We start from the raw sequence: 23,278 nt of genomic DNA on the forward strand, positions 1-23,278 counted from the left end.
GCCCGACGGCTAAAAGCCCGTTGACGACCCCTAAGACAAAGAAGTTGATCTGTTCATCGAATGGTTAAACATGTATAGAAAGGATATTTTTGATGGTGAAGATCAATATATGATCAAGTACGATTCTCAACGCATAACTCAATACTATTCTATCAACATGATTGTAGCTGATAAAGCAGATTTGGAGATGCATGTTCACCAAATTAAAAACTTTGTCTCTACACCAAATTCCATGTCATACATGCCTACTAGTGATCAAGATCAATCCAAGGAGAAGTCGATGTCGAATCCTTTTCAAGTGGAGGAGTTCAGGTTCCAAGATGCATATTTCAAACTTGTCTATGGTATTGGATTCATGGTGATACCTTCTAAATTCAAGAATGTTGAAGATGATGGCTTATCATATTTCATTCCTACTAACGACCGAGCATTCAAGCAAAACTGGAGGTCGAGTTCTTTTCAAGTGGAGAAGATAGATGTAGCTCATCTTTAGCCAATTTCAACAAAGAATATCAAAAAAGAAAGAAGCGTCGTCATATTAAGAAGAATGATTTGAAGATTGGAAATTGGTATTCAAATAAGCGTCTTAATGATAGAATTATTTGTAAATTGCTCTTTTAGATATATCAGGTTTCTCGGGGTTGGGACCCTAGATACAAATTGGCGTAGTTTGACTACTAAATTCTAGAAGAATTTAGGATCTTATTTCCTGATTTTGGTTAAATTAGAAACCTTTGTCCTAGTCTATAACTAGTTGTTATTTACGTTTTCTAGTTCTACTAGGTTTAGGATTTGGGCACTATATAAGCACTTTATTTTTTTTTTTGAAAATCTATATAAGCACCTTATTAGATTGTAATTTGAAGTTTTGAGATATTGAACAATAAAAATCAGAATTAGAGAAGTTTCTCTTTGTTATCTTACGCATGTTTCCGTATTCGCTAGTGGATTCGAGCCTATTTCGCAAGTGGATTCTAACTTGTTCCATTTAATTTCAACACTTGACGAAATCATGTACGATCCTATTTCGCAAGTGGATTCTAACTTGTTCCATTTAATTTCAACACTTGACGAAATCATGTTTCTACAGTAACACGCTTCCGACATCAACTCTAGCCTTGCAAAAGGGTTCTGTTTACTATCAACATCACTCTACTTTCTCTTTTCATATATTCCAACCAAAACCTTCATAATGACAAGAAATCAGACTACGAATAGAACAATGCTATTGCTAATGTCGTAATCTGTATTCTTTCTAATCTTAAGTCTGACCCCTTCAAGACTCTCAGAATGTGTTGATAGGGCGACGATTAGCCACCCTGCAATTTTTCCTTATCTCCCCAGGTTGCTCAATCTGCAAGTCACCCATCTTTATCATCCCCTCAATAAAAGCCTTGAAAAATTCTCCTTGATCACTGCTGAACAGCTTAACAAATCCTCTTGTCTGCGGAAATGTGAAAAGTGTTTGATCCGAATTCAGAAACCCTCTCCCGGAAGCCAAGTCCTTGAAGTACTGGTTATCAAATATTATAGGTGTAGCATCAAGGTCTCCAGTCACATTTTGGTCCACATTCAAAGGGCATAGTTTCTTTAGCTTTTCTCTGAACTTTGGTTCAATGGCAGGGTCTGGCCTGCCAGTGCCGGATTGGTTGTACATCCGAAACATGATGGAAAAGCACCGCCCCTGTCCAATGGAGTGTGACCCTGAAAGTGCAACAAGGTCTTTGACAGAAAGATTGAATTTGGCAAAGAGGTCAATGAGGGAAGTTGCATTGGCTCTTGGACTCGGCATAATGTTGTCCGAGGCTTCTTGGCTAGCTGTTAAGCTGTCCAATCTCCCTACCTTTACTTGCCAATCTGGTCCTCCAGTCTGACAACAAAAAATCAGAAGGACAAACCAGAAAAAGAAAATAACTCTCTCAAGTCACAATTCATGTTGTACAAATCTTTCTCTAGCATTGGTTATAGTCAAAGGAAATTACATATGCAATAGCATGATATCCTCAAAAAAGGGGAAAAAAAAAAAAGTAATAGCATGATACTGCAAATCAACATTACAGATACAATCTTGTGCGGTAAAACAAAAAACACCTTTTGGGTTCAGGAGTTCATGACCCCTTTAACATCAATTGACAGGAAAAAAGAAAACATCTTTTGCCAGCTTTACTCATTTCATCCTTTAATTACAGAGGGAATACTTGTCTCTAAATCCCATTTTGGCATGGGGTAGATTTGCAATCATGGTCTGGTAATCCAAGCCACAAATTAACAAAACTAGATTTTACATTTTTAGTTTTGGGTGATGATAAAGATGGATAAGAGAGAATCATACCAGAGCAACAGCATCTCTAGAAGCCATGATTATGATGTCAGCACAAGAAACAACACCAGGACAGGCTTTCTCCAAGGCTTCCTTGACTTCATCAACAACCTCATAAGATCTCAGTGAATTTATGTTTGAAAGGGAGAGTTTTTCCCCAAGCATGGTTGGAGTGTCATCAAGTAACATAGAAGCATCACAACCCTACAACACATATAACTTAAAACCATAAACACAAAGGCCTATAAGGTCTATAACCAAATTAAAGCTTTTTGCTTTGTTTTACTCACATTAACAAAGCAATCATGGAATTGGAAGCGCATGACCGAGGCAAGGCTCCGGGGCTCTCTATCATAAGCCTTCTTCATGACACCCCGGACTATGGTTTCAGCTTCCGGGCACGTCTCGGAGTAATAATCGGGGCAGAGCTGCACGGCCGCCCCGGTTATTATGTGGACAAGAAGGAGGAGGAGAGGAAAGAGGAGGGGAGACATTGTATTTTTCTTTATGTCCAATCCAACTTTGTGCATGTCTATATAGGTGAAGAGGTGAGGAGGCTCTTACCCTTTTTCTGTTTGGGGATTTGGATTGGTGGGGATGCAAGGATGGCTCATAATGGGGTTTCAGAAGACACAAGAGAGCAGGACGGGAATTTTCTGGATCCTACTGTGTGCTGTGATGGCAGGAAGCAGGGGAATATATGCAATTGGGCAAGACGGCCGACTTGAAGAGACCATAGGCTGTTGAGAGACTGGGAGTGGGGACTGGTGGCTGCGTCAACAATTACGACACCCACGATGTCACGATGATGCTCTGACTGATTCTGAAGAGACTATCAATATATATACTCTTATTTCCTGATACCATTTTGTAATTATGAGGTTTGTCCTGAGACCCTGAAAAGATCTATTTTTGGGTATGGATTTTAATGGGATGTAGACTGAGGAAAATCCAGCTGTTATAGCACTGGTGGGAAAAAAAGAATAAAGGCATCATTACTTCATTAAGCAGGCGTTTTTGAAGGCTTGATTGTAGAGGATATCCAATTCAGGGAAAAGAAGAGATCCAGATCACCTTTCCTCTGCTTTTGCTGAGGAATGGCTGAATCCAAGTGAGGGAAAACCTTTTATTTTATTTTCTTTTTTCTTTTAACTTGGACTCGTTGAACTATAGTGTGAAAAGAAATACCGTTTTTTGTTTATAAAAAAGAAATATTATTTTTTTCATTTTAGTAATCAATTAAATAAAACGTACTACTCTCTCTCTCTCCCTCTCAAAAGAAGAGGGCAGCTAGGGTTTCCTTGGGTAAGCTTGGAGGCTCTCGTCCGGCGGCTCCCATGTCGGGACATGCTTTTAGCCTTGTCGGTGAGCGGTGAGTGCAGCTGGGCGGGGAATTTTTTATTTTTTTTTATTTTTTATTTTTATGGCTGTTTCTCAGCCTGTTGCTACGGCGGCTTGGCTCGAACCTTGACGAGCTTGCAAGCCTTGTGGTGGTCCTGCTTCTTCTGATCGCTTAGAGGCTCTGGCGGGAGCAGACTGGTGGTACCAGCATTCTGTCCCTTGATCGGCGGTGGCTGGCAGGATAGTGTGAGGTGGGGTTTCGACGGGCTCTTTTAGATCGAAGTTCTCCGATCTAATATGGGTGCTTCGAAACCATGCGGGAGAAGGTGTTTTGGGGGAGGTGGTGCTTCTTGTTAGCTTGTTGGCGATACTAGAGGAGTGGATGGTGGCCAACGGCTACTCGTGGCAGTGGCTAGAGTCTTGTAAACGTGGTGGAGGTGTGGTGGCTGCTGCAGCTTGGAGTTTGGCTAGGGTTTGAGTGTTTTTGGGTTTGGACTTTGCTTTGGGCCCAACTTCATTTTTTTTGTTATTTCTTTTTGTCTAATAATGCTCCCTCTTTTACGGGTGGGTGCAGTGGGACTTGGCCTTGTATACCTTGTTTCTCTAGGACGTTACAATGTGCCCAAGGATCAGTAATGATGTACACCATGAGGGTCTTAGGCGGATGTACTGGTTTTTTTGGTGTTGTAGCTTCTTAGTGTTCAAGGCGTAGTAGTCTAGGCTAGTAGTCATTTTTAATGTGCAGTCAGTGCACTACTTGAGCAATGATTGTAATATGAGGGGTGTTTGTACCCTTCATGCTTGACCGAATGAGGTCGTATGATTTTATATCAATGGATTAGTTTTCCGTTCCCCTAAAAAAAAAAAAATAAATAAAACATACTAAAGCATTACTTTTCATTGTTTAGTTTTGAAAAAAATCTATAGAAATGATTGTTTACTTTTCATTACTTTTATAGAAATGATTTAGTCATGAAGAGTTAAACATCTAACGGTGGATTTGTCGAACTGTGATTTAAAAGTGAGTCTTACAACCGTTGCTTTAATCCTCATTTTAAAGGTCTTCATTAGAGACCCACCCATATATATTTGGGAATGTTATGAAGTATTGAGGTGTTATTTTTAAACTATGAAAGGCATAAATGTTCATTTTTATTTTATTTTATGACGGGGAAGTACAAATTGCCATTGCCCCATAATTTTTGTTTTTGGACCCAACTTTTCTCATAGACTTTTCTAATGGGCCGAGAGGGATATGAGAGCAATACGATAGAGAGACCAGCCCAAACCTAAACCTCCCGGGGCGCACAAGAATCCGATAAACCCACAGCAGCATATCGAAGCGCAGCGATTCACTGAGAGCAGCCACCAATGGGCAGAGGCAGAGGAGGTTCACGCACTCAGAGACGCCACTTCCGTCAGAACAGAGAGAACGTCTGGAAGCGCACCAAGCCCGATCCTTCCTCTGAAAACAATGGCGCCGCCGCCGACCCTTCTTGGCAGCCCTTTGCTACCCAAAGCCCATCATTCGAGGAGTACTATAAGGTGTGTATAATATGATTTGTATGCTTTTGGAGTACTAAAGCTTGAATCTTTGTTGCTTTTCAGTAGTAAAGATTGTAACTTTTTTTTTCTCTCTTGGGTGTGATGGTGTGTAGGAGCAAGGGATAGTTGCCCCAGAAGAGTGGGATTTGTTCATGGAAGTTCTTCGAAAGCCGTTGCCGGCTGCTTTTAGGATCAATTCAAGGTAGTATATGAAGTAATATGGACTCAAAGGAGATGGTTGTTCAATTGCAGTAGTGTTTGTGTGTAGGCATTGACTGAATTGTATGTTTTTTTTTTTTGTGTTTAATTTTGCAGTAGCCAGTTTTGTTCCGATATCCGAACCCAGTTGGAGAGTGATTTTATGATATCTCTTCAAGCTGAGGTAGGGTTGCTTTGAAACTTGGGTGCAGTGACACCTTGTGTTGCTACATTTGGATTTGGTTGTTAGTGCAAGGCATGTTTCGGTTTTTGCTTCTTTTTTTATTATTTAAACTATGCTGTTCAGGTGAGTGAAGGGGGTGAACCGCAGCCTATCCGGCCATTGCCTTGGTACCCTGAGAATCTTGCTTGGCAGTCAAATTTTTCTCGCATGCAGCTGAGGAAGAACCAAACTCTTGAGAGGTAAATGATGTAAATTGTTAGAGATATTGGGTACAGTAAGTAGTGAATTCCTACCTAGAAACTATGTCATTTTGGAAGCTTGTAGTACATCCATATTTTTATGCCACTGTCCTGTAGTTATTTTCAACCATATGCATGACTGTCCATGGCCCTTTGTGCCCCTAGGAGTTCCTATATCAGTAATATGTATCCACCCGAATAATTTTGCTGGTTTCAAAGTCAAGTTGCTTGATTCAATCTCAGTCATGCTCTTTCTAATTGTTTTTTTTTATCTCTTTTTTCCTAGTTCTGATGATAGGATTTTCTCAGGTTTCATGAGTTTTTAAAGCTTGAAAATGAGATTGGAAACATCACAAGACAGGAGGCTGTCAGCATGGTGGGCTGTTGTTATTTACTGTTTGTTCATTTATTGTTTAAAAACTGTTAATGTGTTGTGATCATTGTTTGTAACGTTTTGGGTTTTCAGTAGACGAAGTTCACTTTATCTTAATGCTCAAGGATTCAGTCGTGGTTTTTTTTTTTGATGATACAGGTGCCTCCTCTATTCCTTGATGTACGTCCAGAACATTTTATACTTGATAGTAAGCCACTTATGTTGTATTTATTACTCTCTCTCTCCCACCACCACCCCCCCAGTTGTTCAAGGTTAAAACCTTGTTTGACCAAATGATAGGATTTGGACTTTTTAGCAATAGAAGAAAGTAGTTAGTTCTTTCCATAATGAATTTCTAAGCTTCTTGGAATTTTGAGTTAAAAGGTAGATGGATGAGACTGGCATAATGTCTCGTAAATTTTCTATCTGGAGAATTCTCTACCGGCCTTTTGTTTTTTTAGTTCTGTGAAGTTTATCTCATGTGTATCTAGTATAAAGAAGTGGCAGATTATTGTTGAATCATTATTTTTAACAGTACCAAACTTTTCTGACCATGTGCTGCACTTTTCCCAGTGTGTGCTGCACCAGGTTCAAAAACATTCCAATTGCTTGAGATTATACACAGATCAACAAAACCAGGACTCCTACCTGATGGATTGGTATGCATCCTTTTAATTCCTGTTTTATGTTCTTTCAGATCCTATTCTTCTATTTTGTCTTCTCTTCAGATGAGAGTAGTGGAATCCCTGTCAATACCCTATTTAATTGTCCTAGTTAGTACAAATCCTTCTCATTCTACTGCCATATCTGAAATGATTCCTTGTTTTTTCCTTTTTCCCATGGATTAAGGTTGTAGCAAATGATCTTGACGTTCAAAGGTGCAATCTACTCATCCATCAAACAAAAAGAATGTGCACAGCTAACTTGATAGTCACAAACCATGAAGCTCAGCACTTCCCTGGCTGCCGTTCACACAAAAAAAGCTCTAGTGCTTCTGAAATAGGAACTGAATTGGAGCCACCCATCAGTCAACTTCTCTTTGATCGTGTTTTATGTGATGTCCCTTGTAGTGGCGATGGTACCCTCCGCAAGGCTCCTGATATCTGGAGGAAATGGTAGAACCTTTATTCTCAGTTACAATTTCTTTTGGCAGGTTGATGAGATTTGTTTTGCTTATGTACAGGCATGCAGGTAATGGCAATGGGCTGCATGCTCTACAAGTTCAGATAGCTATGCGAGGTATCTTTGATGATAAACTTTTGCTCAGAATTTCGATATAGTTGTGTGGCTCTCGACTTCTGTCTATAATTCTTATGTATTGAAATTCATATTTTTCCAGCTCTCTTAGAGATTTTGAGTAATTTCGTACAAGTGCCAAGTCCATTATATGCTTAATGTGTTATGAGTGAATTGGTTAGGAAGCGTCACATATATGTGAATTCATATGACTTCTTTTCCTTGGACAATGTGACTTGTCTAGTGGATGCTTATGTGGTTTGTGGCTTTCAGATAGACCACATATTGTCAATTAATGATAACCCAGAATGTATGTAGATTGATTGTACATCATGTGGAGTTTTTTCCTTGATGCAATGCATTTCGTTGGGAACTAGGGAAGTAGTTATTTTAGATGCTGCACCAGGTGCATGTTAGTTTTTCCTGGGATTTTGTATTTTCACATCCCTGCGTTGTTTATTAAGAACATTACTTTAAATGTCTCTCGGATTGATTCAGTATAAACTTTGCTTAAATAGACTATTGTGAGTTTAGACAGAACTTAAGTCATTGTCTTTCAGTGTCTGACATTGTGGGCATACATAGGTCTTCTTCTGGTTAATCAGTGAACAGAGGATTGAAGGAAGGCAATTTTATTTCTTTTTTAAGTGAGCATACAAAGTGTAGCTAATGCGATATTCTTTATTACAGGTTTGTCTTTGCTGAAAGTTGGTGGAAGAATGGTTTATTCTACCTGCTCTATGAATCCTGTTGAGAATGAGGCTGTGATTTCTGAGGTAATAATATTTGATATAATTTCTACACACCAAGATCCTGGATCTCTCTAATTTATACATTGTATGTATGGACTATGGAGTTTGTGTCACCTTTTGAAGATAGAGGCAGAGAAATAATTGGCAATGTTTGGTTCTTATGCAGTTGCAGTTTTTGTGAATAAAATTTATAAAACTAAAATTTGAAAATTTTACATTATCATGTAGGTTTATTTTGTTTTATCTATTTATTTATTTTTTTGTCAAATTAGTGTGCTATAGTGGCCGAAGAAAGTAGTTAACTAGGGACATATTTGTTAAAATATTGTAAGCCAACGTGGTGAACTTTCTTAAGATTGCTGAGAGCCAGAGAGCCTGTAATTTATGGACTCATGATAGTTTGTCATGGCATGCTAACCATGCTAACCATGGTGGAGGGTTATATTATTTCCCAGTATTGAACTACCCCAAAAATCATTGTTCTCCCCTTGCAAACTCTGTAATAGATTGGATCATGTGCTGTTTGACATATTGTTAATGATTTTCTAATTAGTTCAGTTGCTGATGGATATTTGTTTTGTTTCATTGCTCAACTCTTTTGACCTAGGGCATCAGTTGCATAATTGCATCATTTTCTTTTCTGCGACTATGCATAGAAAAGTTGTGTGTAATTTTTTTTTGTTCATTTGACCTTATTTGACCACGATGTCTGCAGATTTTGAGGAAATGTGGTGGATCTGTTGAGCTTATTGACGTCTCTAGTGAGCTTCCTCAACTTGTCAGGCGGCCAGGTCTTAAAAAATGGAAGGTTAGTTAGTGTTTACTTTGTTATGCTAGTAAGCTCTGATGAAAGTATGATGTGCATTGTTTAATAAAAAGCCACTTTGTGGAATATAAGTTTTCTTTCTTGGTTACTGAACTGGATGGGATGGATGCTGATATCATTTTGTAATGCTATAACATGGTCATGCAACCACTGAACTAATGTAGAATTGTAATAAGGTATCTTTGCTAGTATTTTCTTTTGATGGGAAAACTAAAGAGTGGAGAAGCTGCCATATCTGCTTTCTCTCCAGGTAAAACCTGCAGGATTTCATAAATTGGAAGATAGGATCTATGCATTAGTAATGTTAGGTGGAAGCTTTTTATCCTACTTGGCTCCTTGGCTATGTGTTAGTTCAATGAATATTTAAATTTTGTGTCTCCTAATGCATCAAATTCAACTACATTTCCCATCTTATTGGATAGCATCCTTGGTCTTTGATATAGTGATCTAAATTGTGCAATGTTGCTTTCAGCTTCAACTTTCTTTCACTGTATAATTTCATATTTTTCATTCACTTCTCATCTCAGGTACGTGACAAGGGTCGATGGTTAGTTTCCTCTAAAGATGTTGGCAAATATCGCACAAATGCCATTGTCCCTGGCATGTTTCCATCTGGAAGAAGCCTTGCAGTATCAATGCACCACAGTGGTAGTATGGATCAGGAAGAAAAGCAGGAGAATGGTGAATATGGAAATGTTGAAGATGCATTGCAGTCAAGTGAGGATGCTGTAATTTCAGCCAGTGAAGTAGACGAGGAAGTTTCTTCGTTTCCACTAGAACGTTGCATGAGGATAGTCCCACATGATCAAAATGGTGGAGCTTTCTTTATTGCAGTCCTCCACAAGCATTCCCGTTTGCCAGGTGACATCTATCATCGAAGTCATTGGATCTTTCATAATAATTGAATAGCCTGGGCTAAGTTAATTTGTAGTGTCTTATTAATGTATGAATTAGGTGAATACCATCCCATGTAGGAAACAGGTTCTGTCCTATGCAATAGGTGTGACTTTGATTTGGATTTGAAGCAAATCATGTACTCTTCTGTTTATTTCTTTTCTAATTTAGTTTCTTTCTTTTGCATGTTGAGCAGCCAATCAGGGGACAACTTGTCCTGAAGGTGACTTGTGCTCTACAACTGACGAGCTGATTGTAAAATTACCAACTCAGGATACTGAAGATACAAATGGGTTGCTATCTAATTTGGCAGATGATACAGATGAGACAACTACAGAAGCTGCCTCAGAGGCAGAGTTAATTGAGGGTGAACAAGAGGGGGCCACTTTGGAACCCGATACTACCATAACGAGTGAAGAAAATGTATCAGAGGCAAACCAAGTGCCTGGTGATGTGGAAGCTGATCCAAAGAAAACTCGAGGAAAAAGAAAGCAGCTTCAAGGCAAGTGGAAAGGAGTTGACCCTGTTGTATTCTTTAAAGATGAAGCTGTCATCAATGCCATAAAGACATTTTATGGAATTGATGAATCATTTCCATTCAACGGCCACCTTGTCACAAGAAATAGTGATACCAATCATGTGAAGAGAATTTACTACATTTCAAAGCCAGTCAAAGATGTTCTTGAACTGAATTTCTCTGTTGGAGAGCAACTTAAGATAACATCCATTGGGCTTAAGATGTTTGTAAGTATTTCCAATCTGAACATTATTATTTTTTCTTTTCCTTTGAAATAATGTCCTGTTATTCTTCTAATTCCAGAGACATGGTCAAATAAAGTTGTGTAACATTGTCATGCTCGGATGAAGTTGATGTGATGCAGGACTTATGCTCTTCATCATGATGGCTTGCTAAAAAGCACATAATTAGAGAACATGTTAGAGAAAATAGAAGAAGACTGAGAAAATAATTAGAAGGGCAAAGGAAAAGAAAAGATTTAATAGCAAAAGTGAGAAGAGAACCCAGGATATGGATTTGAATTATGAGATATTATCTATGTGCTTTGTTATTATAGAATAAAATTGAACTGTCTTGTCCTCTCAAGTATTGGATCAATATATATAGATGTATTATGTTCATCCTAGGTTCCTTATCCAAGTTAAAATTTTTGCTGCAGTCCTGGGATTGATGAACAATTGTTTTTTATATTTATCTGTGATGCTTAAATAATATTAAGTTGTCTCTATCTAATTTGATCTCATTCTTTATAGGAACGACAAACTGCAAGTGTTGCAAGTTGTGCACCTTGTGCATTCCGGATATCATCCGAAGGATTGCCACTTATTCTTCCGTACATCACCAAACAGATTCTATATGCATCCCCAGTGGACTTCAAGCATATTCTTCAATATAAAAGTATCAAGTTTTCTGATTTTGTTGATGCGGAGTTCGGTGTGAAGGCATCAGGTTTAATGCTAGGGTGCTGTGTGTTAGTTTTGAGCAAAGGTACATAGCATCATGTGGTCAAGGACAATAGTGGTGATTTATGTGTATATTTATTATTTACCCGAACACGTTTTATATATACAGGTGGCAAAACCTCGTCAGATCCTATTCAGGTAGATGAGTCAACAATAGCCATTGGATGCTGGAAAGGTAGGAACAGTTTGTCTGTGATGGTCACTGCACTCGACTGCCAAGAACTGCTTGAAAGGCTTTTGATGCGCATTGAACCTGGAAATGGAAATTTGGAGAGTAAAGACGAGGCTGCTAATGGTAAGGGAGATGTGGACATGAAGGATGTGGAAAAGAATGGTGACGAGGAAAGTACCACAGCAGCAACTGAGGGATAAGTAAGAACTTTTGGGCTTGCAGACTTTATTGTTGTACTCTAATTAAATTAGTGTTATTATTGGATTTGGTTACTTGTTGTTTTGACATAGAAGATCATATTTTGCACTGTCAAGCAAGTTCATGATTTGATAAAAAGTAGCAATTTTGGTTTGGAATCTTTTGCTTTTAACAAAGATTACTTTGGAACTACTTCTGTGAAAACTTAAAGCTACAGTATATTTAACGAAATAGAAGGTATAATCTGTATTAGTGTATTTCCTCTCTTTCGGGTTTCTAAAGTTGCCGTCTGAGATTAGTCACTTCGCCTTCGTTTTGTCTGAATCGTCGGTGGAATCCAAGATGTGACCATAATATTTGCGTTTAGCATGCAACTCATGCTGCCGAGGAAGGCAGGAAGCCACCCAAATATGGGCGAATATCACCTTTTCTAATCAAATCTTGCGAATATCAAATATGAGCGAGGCTGTAATAAGGACCTTTAAAATGTAAATTTCATGAGAACTTTTAACTTAATGGTTGGATGACTTGTATGTGGTAAAATATTTCAGCTAAAATTTGAAACACTCGTTAAATTGTTAATTTCAAAGTTCTTAAATATGAAATATATGGATTGAGAATATCAAATTTATATTGCAAATAGCATTTGATCGCAATTTTAAAAAAATTAAAAATCGGGGAACATTATCAAATCAATCAGAGAAGTATTTTGAATACTTTTAGTAAATTCTATTTTGAATACTCGGTACTTCCAAATTAATGAAACTTTGGATCATCAGAAAACACTATGAATAGAATCACTTCTAAATTTGGCTGTCTGAATATCGAATGTGCATATTAATGCCTACCACAGAAGACTGATCAGATAGGAAATATCCTCACTCATGTATCCAACCATTTAAAGGTTAACTACACATTTAAAAGAACCGATGACTGATGACTGATGACAGGCGACAGGCAAACACAAATCAGCTAAGTCTTTAGTTCATTCTTCCATATCAAACACACAATTAATCAGCTCATGCAAACTAAACTAGCAAGGTAAAAAATATACAAAGAAATTGTATCACACCTCTCAAAATTTGCTAGTATTAAGAATTTTGAAGACACTCAAGACGGCATCCCAAGTTCAGAGAATCAAATCACAATGATGTACAGCATTTGCTCTTGGGGGGGATCACTTGAGCTGGGCCTGGGACGAGGATCTTCTTACCTGACAGAGATGCAGGGTTTCCATTGCCTTGATTTTCACTAGCAGCCAGGTGCTTCTTGTTAACAATGTTGAATATCTCTGTCAACACAGTCAAGAAGGCACTCTCAACATTAGTTGATTCCAATGCTGAGGTCTCCAAGAAAAACAGTCCTTCCTTTTGAGCAAATTCTTTGGCATCTTCAGTGGGAACTGCACGCTGGTCCTCGAGGTCACTTTTGTTGCCTATTAGAATGATGACAATATTCTTGTCAGCATGGCTACGCAGCTCTTCCAGCCAGCGGGGTATGTGATCAAAAGTCTGGCGTTTGGTTATGTCATAAACCAGCATTGCCCCAACAGCACCCCTGTAGTATGCACTTGTAACCGCTCTATATCTGTGCAAAAGACCATAATTAATCATCAGTTGTCAATACACCATTGGTGCAAATTAACAGGAGCCACAAAATAAGGAAGTTAACAGGAGTTAGAGTGGCAAGATCTCAAGTCTTCCTACTTTAAATATGCAACCAATATAACTTATCTTCAATGATGCAATTAATTTTTTCATCAGTTACAATCCTTGTGCAACACCATAAAGCTCAGGGGGTAAAAACATCAGAAACAAGTTTGCATAGGATCACCTCTCTTCGAACCATCATTAATACTTAAAAAGCTATATGAATGAAGCAGCTTGAGAGGCATAGACCATCTTACAGCATACAAAACAGACAAAAGATTAACGAGTTTTCAATTTTTACTTACTATGTACAAACAAAGAACTACAAGGAAATATCAATCTAACAATTTTGGAGAACCAAGTGAAATGGTAGATGCATCAAAATTCAAACTGATTAGTTTAAAGAACTATAACCTTGACAAAGACAACCAATGAGTTTAACGGCCAACCCAAAATAAATGGAGATGGATAAATCTATGCATAACCATGTATTGTTATGAAAAACCAAACGGAAAACATTCTAGCCATGCAATCATCTCTTCCACCCCGAAAAATAGATTAATTCTGACATTACTTACAACTTTTGAACAGTAACTGGAATTATTAGGCAAAGTAATCAAGCATAAGCACAGGGAGGTAATGGTTCTATAGTGGGGAAAGTCAAAAAAATATTAATCACATCATTTAATAAAGGGAAACAATTCCTATCACGCTTTATTATCCATGACAGAGAAAGGCCAAAAAGGTCAATAGAAGGACCAAAAACTATAATGTAGATTCTACATGACCTATAACTTTGTCACCAACTTTGCAACAATGGTGATCAATATTTAGAATCAAGCAATACATGGACCACAGAAAGAAAGAGTACCAATGCATTCATAGCCTTTATGGTCCATATGGATGGAGTGACTTCAAAAGGAGGATTGACAATATTAAATTAATCTAAAAAATATAAAATAAAACATTGTATAGTATTTGACATAAACATACAAATCCATACATAGAAACAATATAATCAAGTAACTTGATCCTCGTAATGTCAACTAAATCTCTAGATTTCGAATCAATCCATCGAAATGGAGCCTTACAGTTCCCAATCATTTGAGTCGACAACCATGTCACTATAACCCCATACAAAGTACATTATAGTGACACCAAACAATGGATCTGAGATTCTGAAACCACAGGTCATATGAAAATCCAATATGAAATCTCAACTTCTAATCTATCCCTATAACTTTCATCTCAAACCATGAAAACCTCATCCAACACACCAATGCAACACTTCCTCTGCAATTCACTTCACACATCCAAAAAACAACACCAACCCAAAAACAGAACCAACAACACCTTAAAAGCACACTAGAACTACATCAAAACCCAAAAACCCATGTACAAAATTGAACATAAAAACACAAAAAAAAGCTATAGTAAAGAGCAAAGCAGAGACCTTTCTTGGCCAGCAGTGTCCCAGATCTGAGCTTTAACACTCTTGTGCTCAATAACCAGAGTCCTGGTCTGAAACTCAACTCCAATAGTGGCCTTGGAGTCCAGGCTGAACTCGTTCCTTGCAAACCTGGCGAGTATCTGAGACTTGCCCACCGCAGAGTCCCCAATCAGCACAATCTTGAACACATAGTCAATCTTCTGGCTCGAATCTCCATAACTCGCCATTTCTACTCCAAACCCAGAAGCCAAAACCAGATGAATGAAGCTCCCCAAGTCTTTAAAGGATTGAAATTTATCGAACTGGGAGAGAGATTCAAAGACTCCACCTTTACCTTTGTAAGAAACAATTATATGTGAGGTGGGGAATATGTGGCGGCATCCCACCGTAACAACCGTGAGCCCACCAACGGGGAGAAGGTACTGTCACGTGGAGGGTTGTTACTCGTTGGAAGGGTGTGGTGTTGGGGGTGTAGTGTGGGGCTCGTTGTATAGAATTGCAGTGGGAATGGGGGTGTAACCGGCGTATGTCTCGGGTGAGTTGTCCTCTCCGCTACTCCTGTCTTCGTTGACGGTCAGGCCGATCCTTCTTTTTATGTTACCTAGGGCCACCCAAACCATGCCTCCGAAGAGATGCACAAAACGACACGTCGCTTTTTAGTTTTCCGATCCACATTGTTGTATGCCTTTTCAGAGAGAGAAATTTGGAACCGACATATTTTGCTTGTACAATTCGACGAGTGCTCTAGTTTAATTCGGCTTGATAAAATTTATAAAAAATTGTATCGATAATTATGCACATTTATACTATTATTAAGAGAGAAGGTTTTGTTAACTAAAATTAAAAAAAAAAAAAATTATGGAAAATATCATATTAGAGTGTGAAATGATAAAAATGTCACATAGTTTCCCACTTGATAAAAAGGTCCATAATGAATTGTTAGTAATATTAATTTAATCCTTATGAATAATGAGGTGATATTAAATGTCAGTTTTTAATTTTTTTGATTCTGATTCTGCCCTTAAAGCTTAATACATGGTTATAACCTTAATACACTAAACCGCAACCTCTCTACCTTCGATGTCCTCCAAAACCTACGCCTCGATCCCGTCCTCCAAGTCCAAATCGAATAGTTGCCGATCACCGCCGCGCTCTCCAAGTTCTTCTCCGACGTTCTCCCTCAGAACCTCACCGTCGACCTCGCGGACTTATTCGATGCCCCGAAACGGTGCGGTTTCGGTTCCGGAACCAGTGCGGTTCGAGTTTCGGAGGTAATTCACTGTATCAGAGTAGAGAACTGGCTTATCGGATTAGAAATTTGACAATTGTTCATAGCTTCGTGAATTCTGGAATTTAGTTTTGGATGAAATGACTGTTTATGCTTCTTTTTCTTCTTCTATTTCTTAAAGGATTTGCTAATTCAGTATGAGCTATAGGTAATTCAGTATGAAGCTTCCGCACTTTCGTTTTTGCACTTGTTTTCTCAGTAATTCAATTTGTGTATACAATGGATTTGATCCATGTAGATCGAATTTTAGGTAGAAGATTACTGATCTGAAGCGTTTAAGTATACTGTGGAGTAGTTCATTTTTGTTTTCTTTCAGCATCAAGTTCTTTGATTATGGCTTCGTGCATCTCGAGCTATTCATCGTCCATGTTTTTTTAAATTTGTGCATGGGTTGTTTCTCAGTTACATTTGACATAATAATTGAGAATGATTAATATTCTAAAAAGTAGCTGCTGGTTCAGTTATGGTGTGTCTGGATCTACTGTGTGGTTGAGTTTTTTTGAATTGTAGTAATGGTGTTGTTGCATATGGTAATTTGTTTAAGCATGTTCGGTATTATTACTCCATTTGTGATCGATTAGATTTGGACCTGTTTGTTCTATGTTTTTGTATTAATTATTGTAGGCACTGTCCCAATAAAACCTGAAGTTCTAGATCACGCACTGTTTTTTTTTTTTACATCCACTATTTGCTTCATAGGCCTTCTCAAACATAAATTTCTCTAGAAAACGATGCTATAGAGCTCTTAGAAAATCTGTTCCCTGTGGAAAAGAGGCACCTAGCAATTAGAAAGTAACTATTAACTTTCTTGTGTCGAGAATGCAAAAACAAAATGGGACCAAAATTTTTCACTTTACTAGGCTCACCATCGGCCGCATTATCAAGTAGAATCCTTCCCTATGTCAAGTGAAGTTAGTTTTAAAGATCACCTTTGGCTTTGGATTGCTTGAAGCAATGCAACATTTCTGACATATGCTTGGTTGAGTTTTAAGTTTCTTAGGTATTGGATTGTTGCAGCTATGATGTTTTTTTTATTTTTATTTTTTTTTTATGAGAATTTCTTCACAATCCTGGATATCTTTGACTTCTTTTGTTGATTAACTTGCTTTTGGGTCTTGTTTAGTGTCCTCAGCATTCTATTATAAAGTTCTTTCAACATGATTGACTCCTGAATATCACTTTCTTGCAATTAAAATGAGGACCAGTTTGATGCAATATGCAGCATGTGATGCCATGATTTTTGGTGTAAAACATCCTTCTTTGCAGGATGGGACCAAAGAATTGTGGGAATGTGCATTAGCGAGAAGCGCAAGTTGAAAATTACTGCACATATGGGCTATGTGCATTAGCGAGAAGCGCAAGTTGAATCCCAGGTAATAAGATTACTTCCATTTCTGAGATTCTCATGTATATACCTCCTGTTTGGGCAATGAGTATATGTGTAAAGGAAATGAAATGGTTGGAGAACATTTGATAATAATTGATGAAAATAGTTAAGATGCAAAACCATATTTAGTTAAGATGAAAATTATTGATGGGAGCTGTAGTGGAATGATTCCTAGCTTAAGCTTCCTTTTTTGGTTTTTCATATTTAGTTTTCCCAACTTAGATTGTGGTTGTTTGAACATTACAGGTGGTGCCACACTGATATTCGACACCGAGCTCGTTGAAATTTTGGGGAGAGAATCAAAGAACGACGGGGAGCTGTAGTGGAATGATTTCTGGCTTGAGCTTCCTTTTTTTTTTTTTTTTTTTTTTTTTTTCACATTTAGTTTTTCTAATGAAATTACTTGTGGTAACTAGTGGTTTGGCAAGGCAAAACGTTATTTTGCTTTATAGCCATTATCAGATTACACTGCTTTTTTAATCTAAGATTGAAGTTTATGTTACTATTCTGTCACTTGCGGCTCCCCTATTTCCATTTGTGCAGTTTTTCACTCACTTAGTTTGTTCAAGGAGAGTAGCCTTGAATGGTCTCCAGTTATTTTGCTAGTGTCTTGGCATGTGACATGAATATAAAAGTGACATGGTCAGTGACTTGGCAAATGACATGGATATATTAGTGACTTTGCCAATGATTTTTGGCATGTGGCATGGATATAATAGTCATATGGCCGGTGACTTGGTGATGATATGGCCAGTGACATAGCCAGTGGCTTGAGGTTAACAGTGACATGACCAATGACCTCACTAACTAGGGACCTGCTTAATTGACGAGTGTCTAGACTAGTGACTTGAGGTTAACAATGACCTGACTAGTAACCTCACTAACTAGGGACCTAGCCTGGTCAGTGACTTATGTATAATAATAACATGGTCAGTGACATGCAATTGGACTTGGTCAGTGACATGTTCATGACTGTGATATAGTCAGTGACTTGAGGTTAATAGTGTAGATGGCCAGTGACCTCACTAACTAGGGACCTGGTCTAGGCAGTGACATGTTCATAACTCTGATATGGCTAGTGACTTGAGGTTAACAGTGACCTGGCCTGTGACCTCACTAACTAGGAACCTGCTTAATTGACAAGTGTCTAGACTAGTGACTTGAGGTTAACAATGACCTGACCAATGACTTCACTAACTAGGGACCTAGCCTGGTCAATGACTTATGTATAACTGTGACATGGTCAGTGACATGCAATTGGACTTGGTCAGTGACATGTTCATGACTGTGAAATAGCCAGTGACTTAAGGTTTACAGTGATCTGGCCAGTGACCTCACTAACTAGGGACCTGGTCTGGGCAGTGACTTGGTTAGTAACATGTTCATAACTCTGACATGGCCAGTGACTTGGGGTTAACAGTGACCTGGCCTGTGACCTCACTAACTAGGGATCTGGCCTGGATAGTGACTTGGTCAGCGACATATGACTGTGACATGGCCACGAATTGACAGTCACATGGTCAGTAACTTTGCCAGTGACTTAAGGTTAACAATGATTTGGCCAGGGATTGACAGTGACATTGTTCATGATTGTGACATGGCCAAGGATTGGCAGTGACATTGTTCATGACTGTGACATGGCCAGTGATATAGTCAGTGACTTTGAGGTTAACAGTGACTTTTCCGGTGACTTGAGCTTAACAGTGACTTAGTTAGGGATTAACAGTGACATGTTCATAATTGTAATCTGGCTAGTGACTTTGCCGATGACTTCTTTCTCTACATCGTTCTATCATCTTCTGATTCCACCTCTCGGTAGTCTTCGTCATCGTCGCTTGGTTCCCATTCTTTTATTTTTGGTCTTACCATTTTTGATGTTTAAATTCTATTCAAAAATTTTAAAATAAGAAGGTTAGCATTGAGCTTGTAAGTTACATGACCAGTAACTTGGCCAGCTACTGATCTGGCCAATGAAGTCACAGGCCATGTCAATGACAATGTCAATGACATGATCAGTTACATGGTCAGTTACATACATTATAAGTTACATGGTTAGTTATATGATCAGTTACATAATTTGTGACATGAGGTTAACACACGTTGCCAAGGAGTTGGCCTTTTCCAGTGACTTCTCTGGCCAATGACTTGTCTAGCGACCTGGCCAGTGACCTCACTGGCCAGTTTCATTATATTATCCTATAAAGCATGTATTTGACCAGTGATTGGTGGTGACATGGTTAGTGACGTTGCCGGTGACTTGAGCTTAACAGTGACTTAGTCAGGGATTAACAGTGACATGTTCATAATTGTAATCTGGCCAGTGACTTTGCCGATGACTTCTTTGGCCAGTTACTGATTAGGCCAATGAAGTCACAGGACATGTCAATGACAATGTCAGTGACATGGTCAGTTACAGACATTGAGTTTGCAATTTACATGACCAGTAACTTGGCCAACTACTGATCTGACCAGTGAAGTCACAGGCCATGTCAATGTCAGTGACCTTATTAACTAGGGAGGGGCCAATGACATGACCAGTGACTTTGTTTATGACTGACCAAGTTACTGATCATGTCACTGGCCCCTCCCTAGACAATTGTCACACCCCGAATTTTGAAATAAGGATTCAAATCCGGAACATGACTAATAACAATACAAATAACGTTCTGAATTTTTCTCTCAGAAACAACCACACCTTACACCTCTTAATATTACATCAACCAAATCCTCAAGCTACTTATTACAGCACACTCTCACCAAATCAAATTGTAAGCTCAAATGAGTATAATTCTCCTCACAAAAACAAATGCTGTAAATCTAACACTAATACTCTAAACCGCACGATCACTGCCCTGATTCTCCTGACCTGTGAGATTACCCGCTACACAATTTGAATAGTGTACCGGGATTGCAACAACACAAAATCCGGTAAGCTTTTTGCAAAGCTCGTGAGTAAACAAGAAAGAACTATTGATTGATTAAATTACAATTCTTATAACTCAAGTAAACAATCAACAAATATTGCAGCATTAATATGTGAAATAACATTTGAGCAACACATGCTTGATCACAACCAACAAATATTGCAACATTAATATGTGAAATAACATTAAAGCAACACATGCTTGATTTTCTTTTTACCAACACCTTCACATATTCAAAATATATCATGGATAGATATTTGATCAATTTCACATAACACCTTCACATATTCAAAATATATCATAGATAGATATTTGATCAACATAACATAAGTCTTTTTAGTGAATTTTCAGATTAACTGGTATCAGATCATAAATCCACGTGTTAGGGTCCATAATACCAAAACACGGGAAAACCAGGTTGACTGGTATCAAATCATAAATCCACGTGCTAGGGCCATAATCCCAAAGCACGGGTAAGCCGCAGCATACCAAGGCCACCACCAAGGCATGTATACTCAAAGTAAGCACCCTTCCTAAGAGTATAATAGTGCACTATCTGAAGGGACTAGAGCCCACAGCTTAACGTCATCATAACACCCAAAACAGTTTTACCAGTAATTCACTTAAGCACGGGGTTGTTGTAATCACCCGGCTTCATAATTATATTTTTCAGACATAATCAAGTTCACAACATACAATCTTTATAAATTTTAGATTGTAAATATGCATATGTACACCCACATAAGAGACCTATTATTTCAAGACAATCTTTACTTCTTAAAATAATTTCCACATATTCACAATTGGCCATATAAAATAGCTTTCACATCACATGATCAACATTTCATTATTCAACAATTAAATGGGAGATTAATAGCTTGAATAATATCCAATCAATTCTCAATCATTTCATCATGCTAATCACACGCCAATCAACATATATATTTCACGTAAATATATATATACGTAATCATCCGCTCAGGAATGACTACTAATACCAACTATAGTTCAAGTATAAAAACCGTGAAATTCATTTGTATAATAAAATCATTTTACTTACCTATGGACCGTAGTTGATCAAGTGCATATGATTTAAAACAAATATTTATTCCATAAATATTTTCACACAATTACCACAAAAAATAAGGTAATTAAATTTATTCGGTTCGTAATATGAACCATGTGAGGTTTACTTACCTCTAATCCAGCTGCGTCTTCTAAAAAGTCAAATATAACAATATTCCAAACGCTCGTCAACTCAAACCGTCACCCACCTAATCAAATGTGACTTGAAATTAGCCAATAATTCCAAAACATACTTAAACGACAATCCAACGGTCGGATTCTTCGCCCGTGACCTCACAAAGTCATCGGGACAGTTATACGATCAACATATCAGAACTACAAGTCCATCGGACGGTCCGATCTTCACAGATCATTAATCGAACAATCGAAATTGATCGAAATCGTAAAATTCATAACTTAATCATACTATCTCCAAAAATTATGAATTATATATGCAGACGATCGTATCGACACGTAGAACACAAAAATGGACAGAAACTGTCCTTGGGGTGGCCGAAGGTCGCCGGAAACCACCATCACAGTGGCGGCACCGCCGCCCATCCAAAGTCAAAATTTGACAAAACTCCCAACATGAAAGATCTTCATCTTAACTCGAATTGAAACTTTCATAACTACACCAAAGTCCGATTATAAGCCAAAAAGTAGAATTTTTACCTCATAAGGTTTGAAACCCGAAGAACCCTAGTTTTGAATTAGTTCCAATTCGATCTCCACAGATGAAATCGATGCAATCCACCTTAGGGGAAATGATCTACATCCTCAGAAGTGCAGAATCCCCTCAAGAATCACGGTAAAAGGTGGCCGGAGGAGGGAGAACGATGGTAGGGAAAAGAGGTGATTTCCAACTCGACTGCACCGTGTTCTTCGACTTGTAGCGGCTACCACGTTGGTTATTGCCCCTCGATGTCTTCTACAAAATTGTAATATAGCTCAAGCCCAGAAAAATCCATTTTGGAATCAACTCGATTCGAGGTCGGATGAGAGAGATATCGGCCGGTGAAGGAAGAGCAGCATCGGCGAATTCCAGCTCGAGCTGTGCAGCTTCTCGGCCTCCTAGCGCCTTACACGGTTCTTTTCTCACTTTGATGTCTTCTAGGAAGTTTTAAATGACTTCAAGGCGAATGAAATTTCTTTTGGAATCAAGTCGATCGGAGGTCTGTGGAGGGAGATATGGCCAGTGGAAAAGAGAGGCCGAAATCTGGGCTCGGGAGAGAAAAATCTGCAGAAAATTTCCATTTTTGAAAATTTTCGGGATTTTTTGCTATTTATAGAAATTTCCCCAAATTTCAATTGATCATAACTTTCTCATACGAACTCCGATTTTTGCGTTCCACATATGCACGCGATCGTATCGACGAGCTCTACAACTTTCATGAAGGAAGTTTTTCCCAAATTCCATACGTATAAAAAGTCACTTTTCCAAGCTGACAAAGTAAAATCGAACTTTTTGAAATCAAAAATAAAATCGTTCGAACTACTTACACAACTTCTCCAAGCTTCGTACTCGCCCCTATTACCGTAAAATCAATTCTAAAAATCCACGGAATTTAATTTGGATTTTTCGGGGTATTACAACAATACAACAGGGATTGATAGTAACTTGGTCAGTGACTTTGACAGTTACATGATCAATGACTTAGTAAGTTACTTCAGGTTAATAGTTACCTAGATAGTGACTTGAAAATTCCAAAATATGTAAGTGACATGTAGTGTGACTTGGGTCAATGCCATGTGTAT

General features: G+C 38.2%; 3 protein-coding genes across 3 annotated transcripts; 1 reads left to right on the forward strand and 2 right to left on the reverse strand.

The window, feature by feature from the left end:
- Positions 1–1,118: 1,118 nt before the first annotated feature.
- On the reverse strand, positions 1,119–3,144 carry LOC112190963 (peroxidase 17). The gene is made up of 3 exons (XM_024330482.2): positions 2,611–3,144; positions 2,333–2,524; positions 1,119–1,870 (listed from the first exon to the last, which is right to left on the reverse strand). Exons 1-3 carry the CDS (start codon positions 2,848–2,850, stop codon positions 1,286–1,288), a joined length of 1,017 nt encoding a protein of 338 aa, XP_024186250.1. The 5' UTR covers positions 2,851–3,144; the 3' UTR covers positions 1,119–1,285.
- A 1,816-nt stretch (positions 3,145–4,960) lies between these two features.
- On the forward strand, positions 4,961–11,949 carry LOC112188467 (multisite-specific tRNA:(cytosine-C(5))-methyltransferase). Its single transcript, XM_024327583.2, has 15 exons — positions 4,961–5,206; positions 5,320–5,408; positions 5,522–5,588; positions 5,712–5,827; positions 6,137–6,203; positions 6,360–6,408; positions 6,774–6,859; positions 7,050–7,315; positions 7,384–7,439; positions 8,127–8,212; positions 8,904–8,996; positions 9,542–9,875; positions 10,105–10,652; positions 11,178–11,412; positions 11,497–11,949. Exons 1-15 carry the CDS (start codon positions 5,033–5,035, stop codon positions 11,757–11,759), a joined length of 2,529 nt encoding a protein of 842 aa, XP_024183351.1. The 5' UTR covers positions 4,961–5,032; the 3' UTR covers positions 11,760–11,949.
- Positions 11,950–12,621: 672 nt separating this feature from the next.
- Positions 12,622–15,367, reverse strand: LOC112189866 (ras-related protein Rab11D). Its single transcript, XM_024329241.2, has 2 exons — positions 14,860–15,367; positions 12,622–13,344 (listed from the first exon to the last, which is right to left on the reverse strand). The coding sequence occupies exons 1-2, from the start codon at positions 15,081–15,083 to the stop codon at positions 12,900–12,902; spliced, it is 669 nt and encodes a 222-aa protein (XP_024185009.1). The 5' UTR covers positions 15,084–15,367; the 3' UTR covers positions 12,622–12,899.
- Between the last annotated feature and the right edge of the window lie 7,911 nt (positions 15,368–23,278).

Source organism: Rosa chinensis, chromosome 2, assembly GCF_002994745.2.
Source record: "Rosa chinensis cultivar Old Blush chromosome 2, RchiOBHm-V2, whole genome shotgun sequence".
Lineage (NCBI taxonomy): Eukaryota > Viridiplantae > Streptophyta > Magnoliopsida > Rosales > Rosaceae > Rosa > Rosa chinensis.

Coding starts and splice junctions, on each gene's coding strand:
- LOC112190963 (XM_024330482.2), bottom strand. CDS start 2,850: ATGCACAAAGTTGGATTGGACATAAAGAAAAATACAATGTCTCCCCTC. Junction 2,525..2,610: donor TCCATGATTGCTTTGTTAAT/GTGAGTAAAACA, acceptor TATGTGTTGTAG/GGTTGTGATGCTTCTATGTT. Junction 1,871..2,332: donor CTAGAGATGCTGTTGCTCTG/GTATGATTCTCT, acceptor TTTTGTTGTCAG/ACTGGAGGACCAGATTGGCA.
- LOC112188467 (XM_024327583.2), top strand. CDS start 5,033: ATGGGCAGAGGCAGAGGAGGTTCACGCACTCAGAGACGCCACTTCCGT. Junction 6,860..7,049: donor GACTCCTACCTGATGGATTG/GTATGCATCCTT, acceptor CCATGGATTAAG/GTTGTAGCAAATGATCTTGA. Junction 10,653..11,177: donor CCATTGGGCTTAAGATGTTT/GTAAGTATTTCC, acceptor CATTCTTTATAG/GAACGACAAACTGCAAGTGT.
- LOC112189866 (XM_024329241.2), bottom strand. CDS start 15,083: ATGGCGAGTTATGGAGATTCGAGCCAGAAGATTGACTATGTGTTCAAG. Junction 13,345..14,859: donor GACACTGCTGGCCAAGAAAG/GTCTCTGCTTTG, acceptor TCTTTTGCACAG/ATATAGAGCGGTTACAAGTG.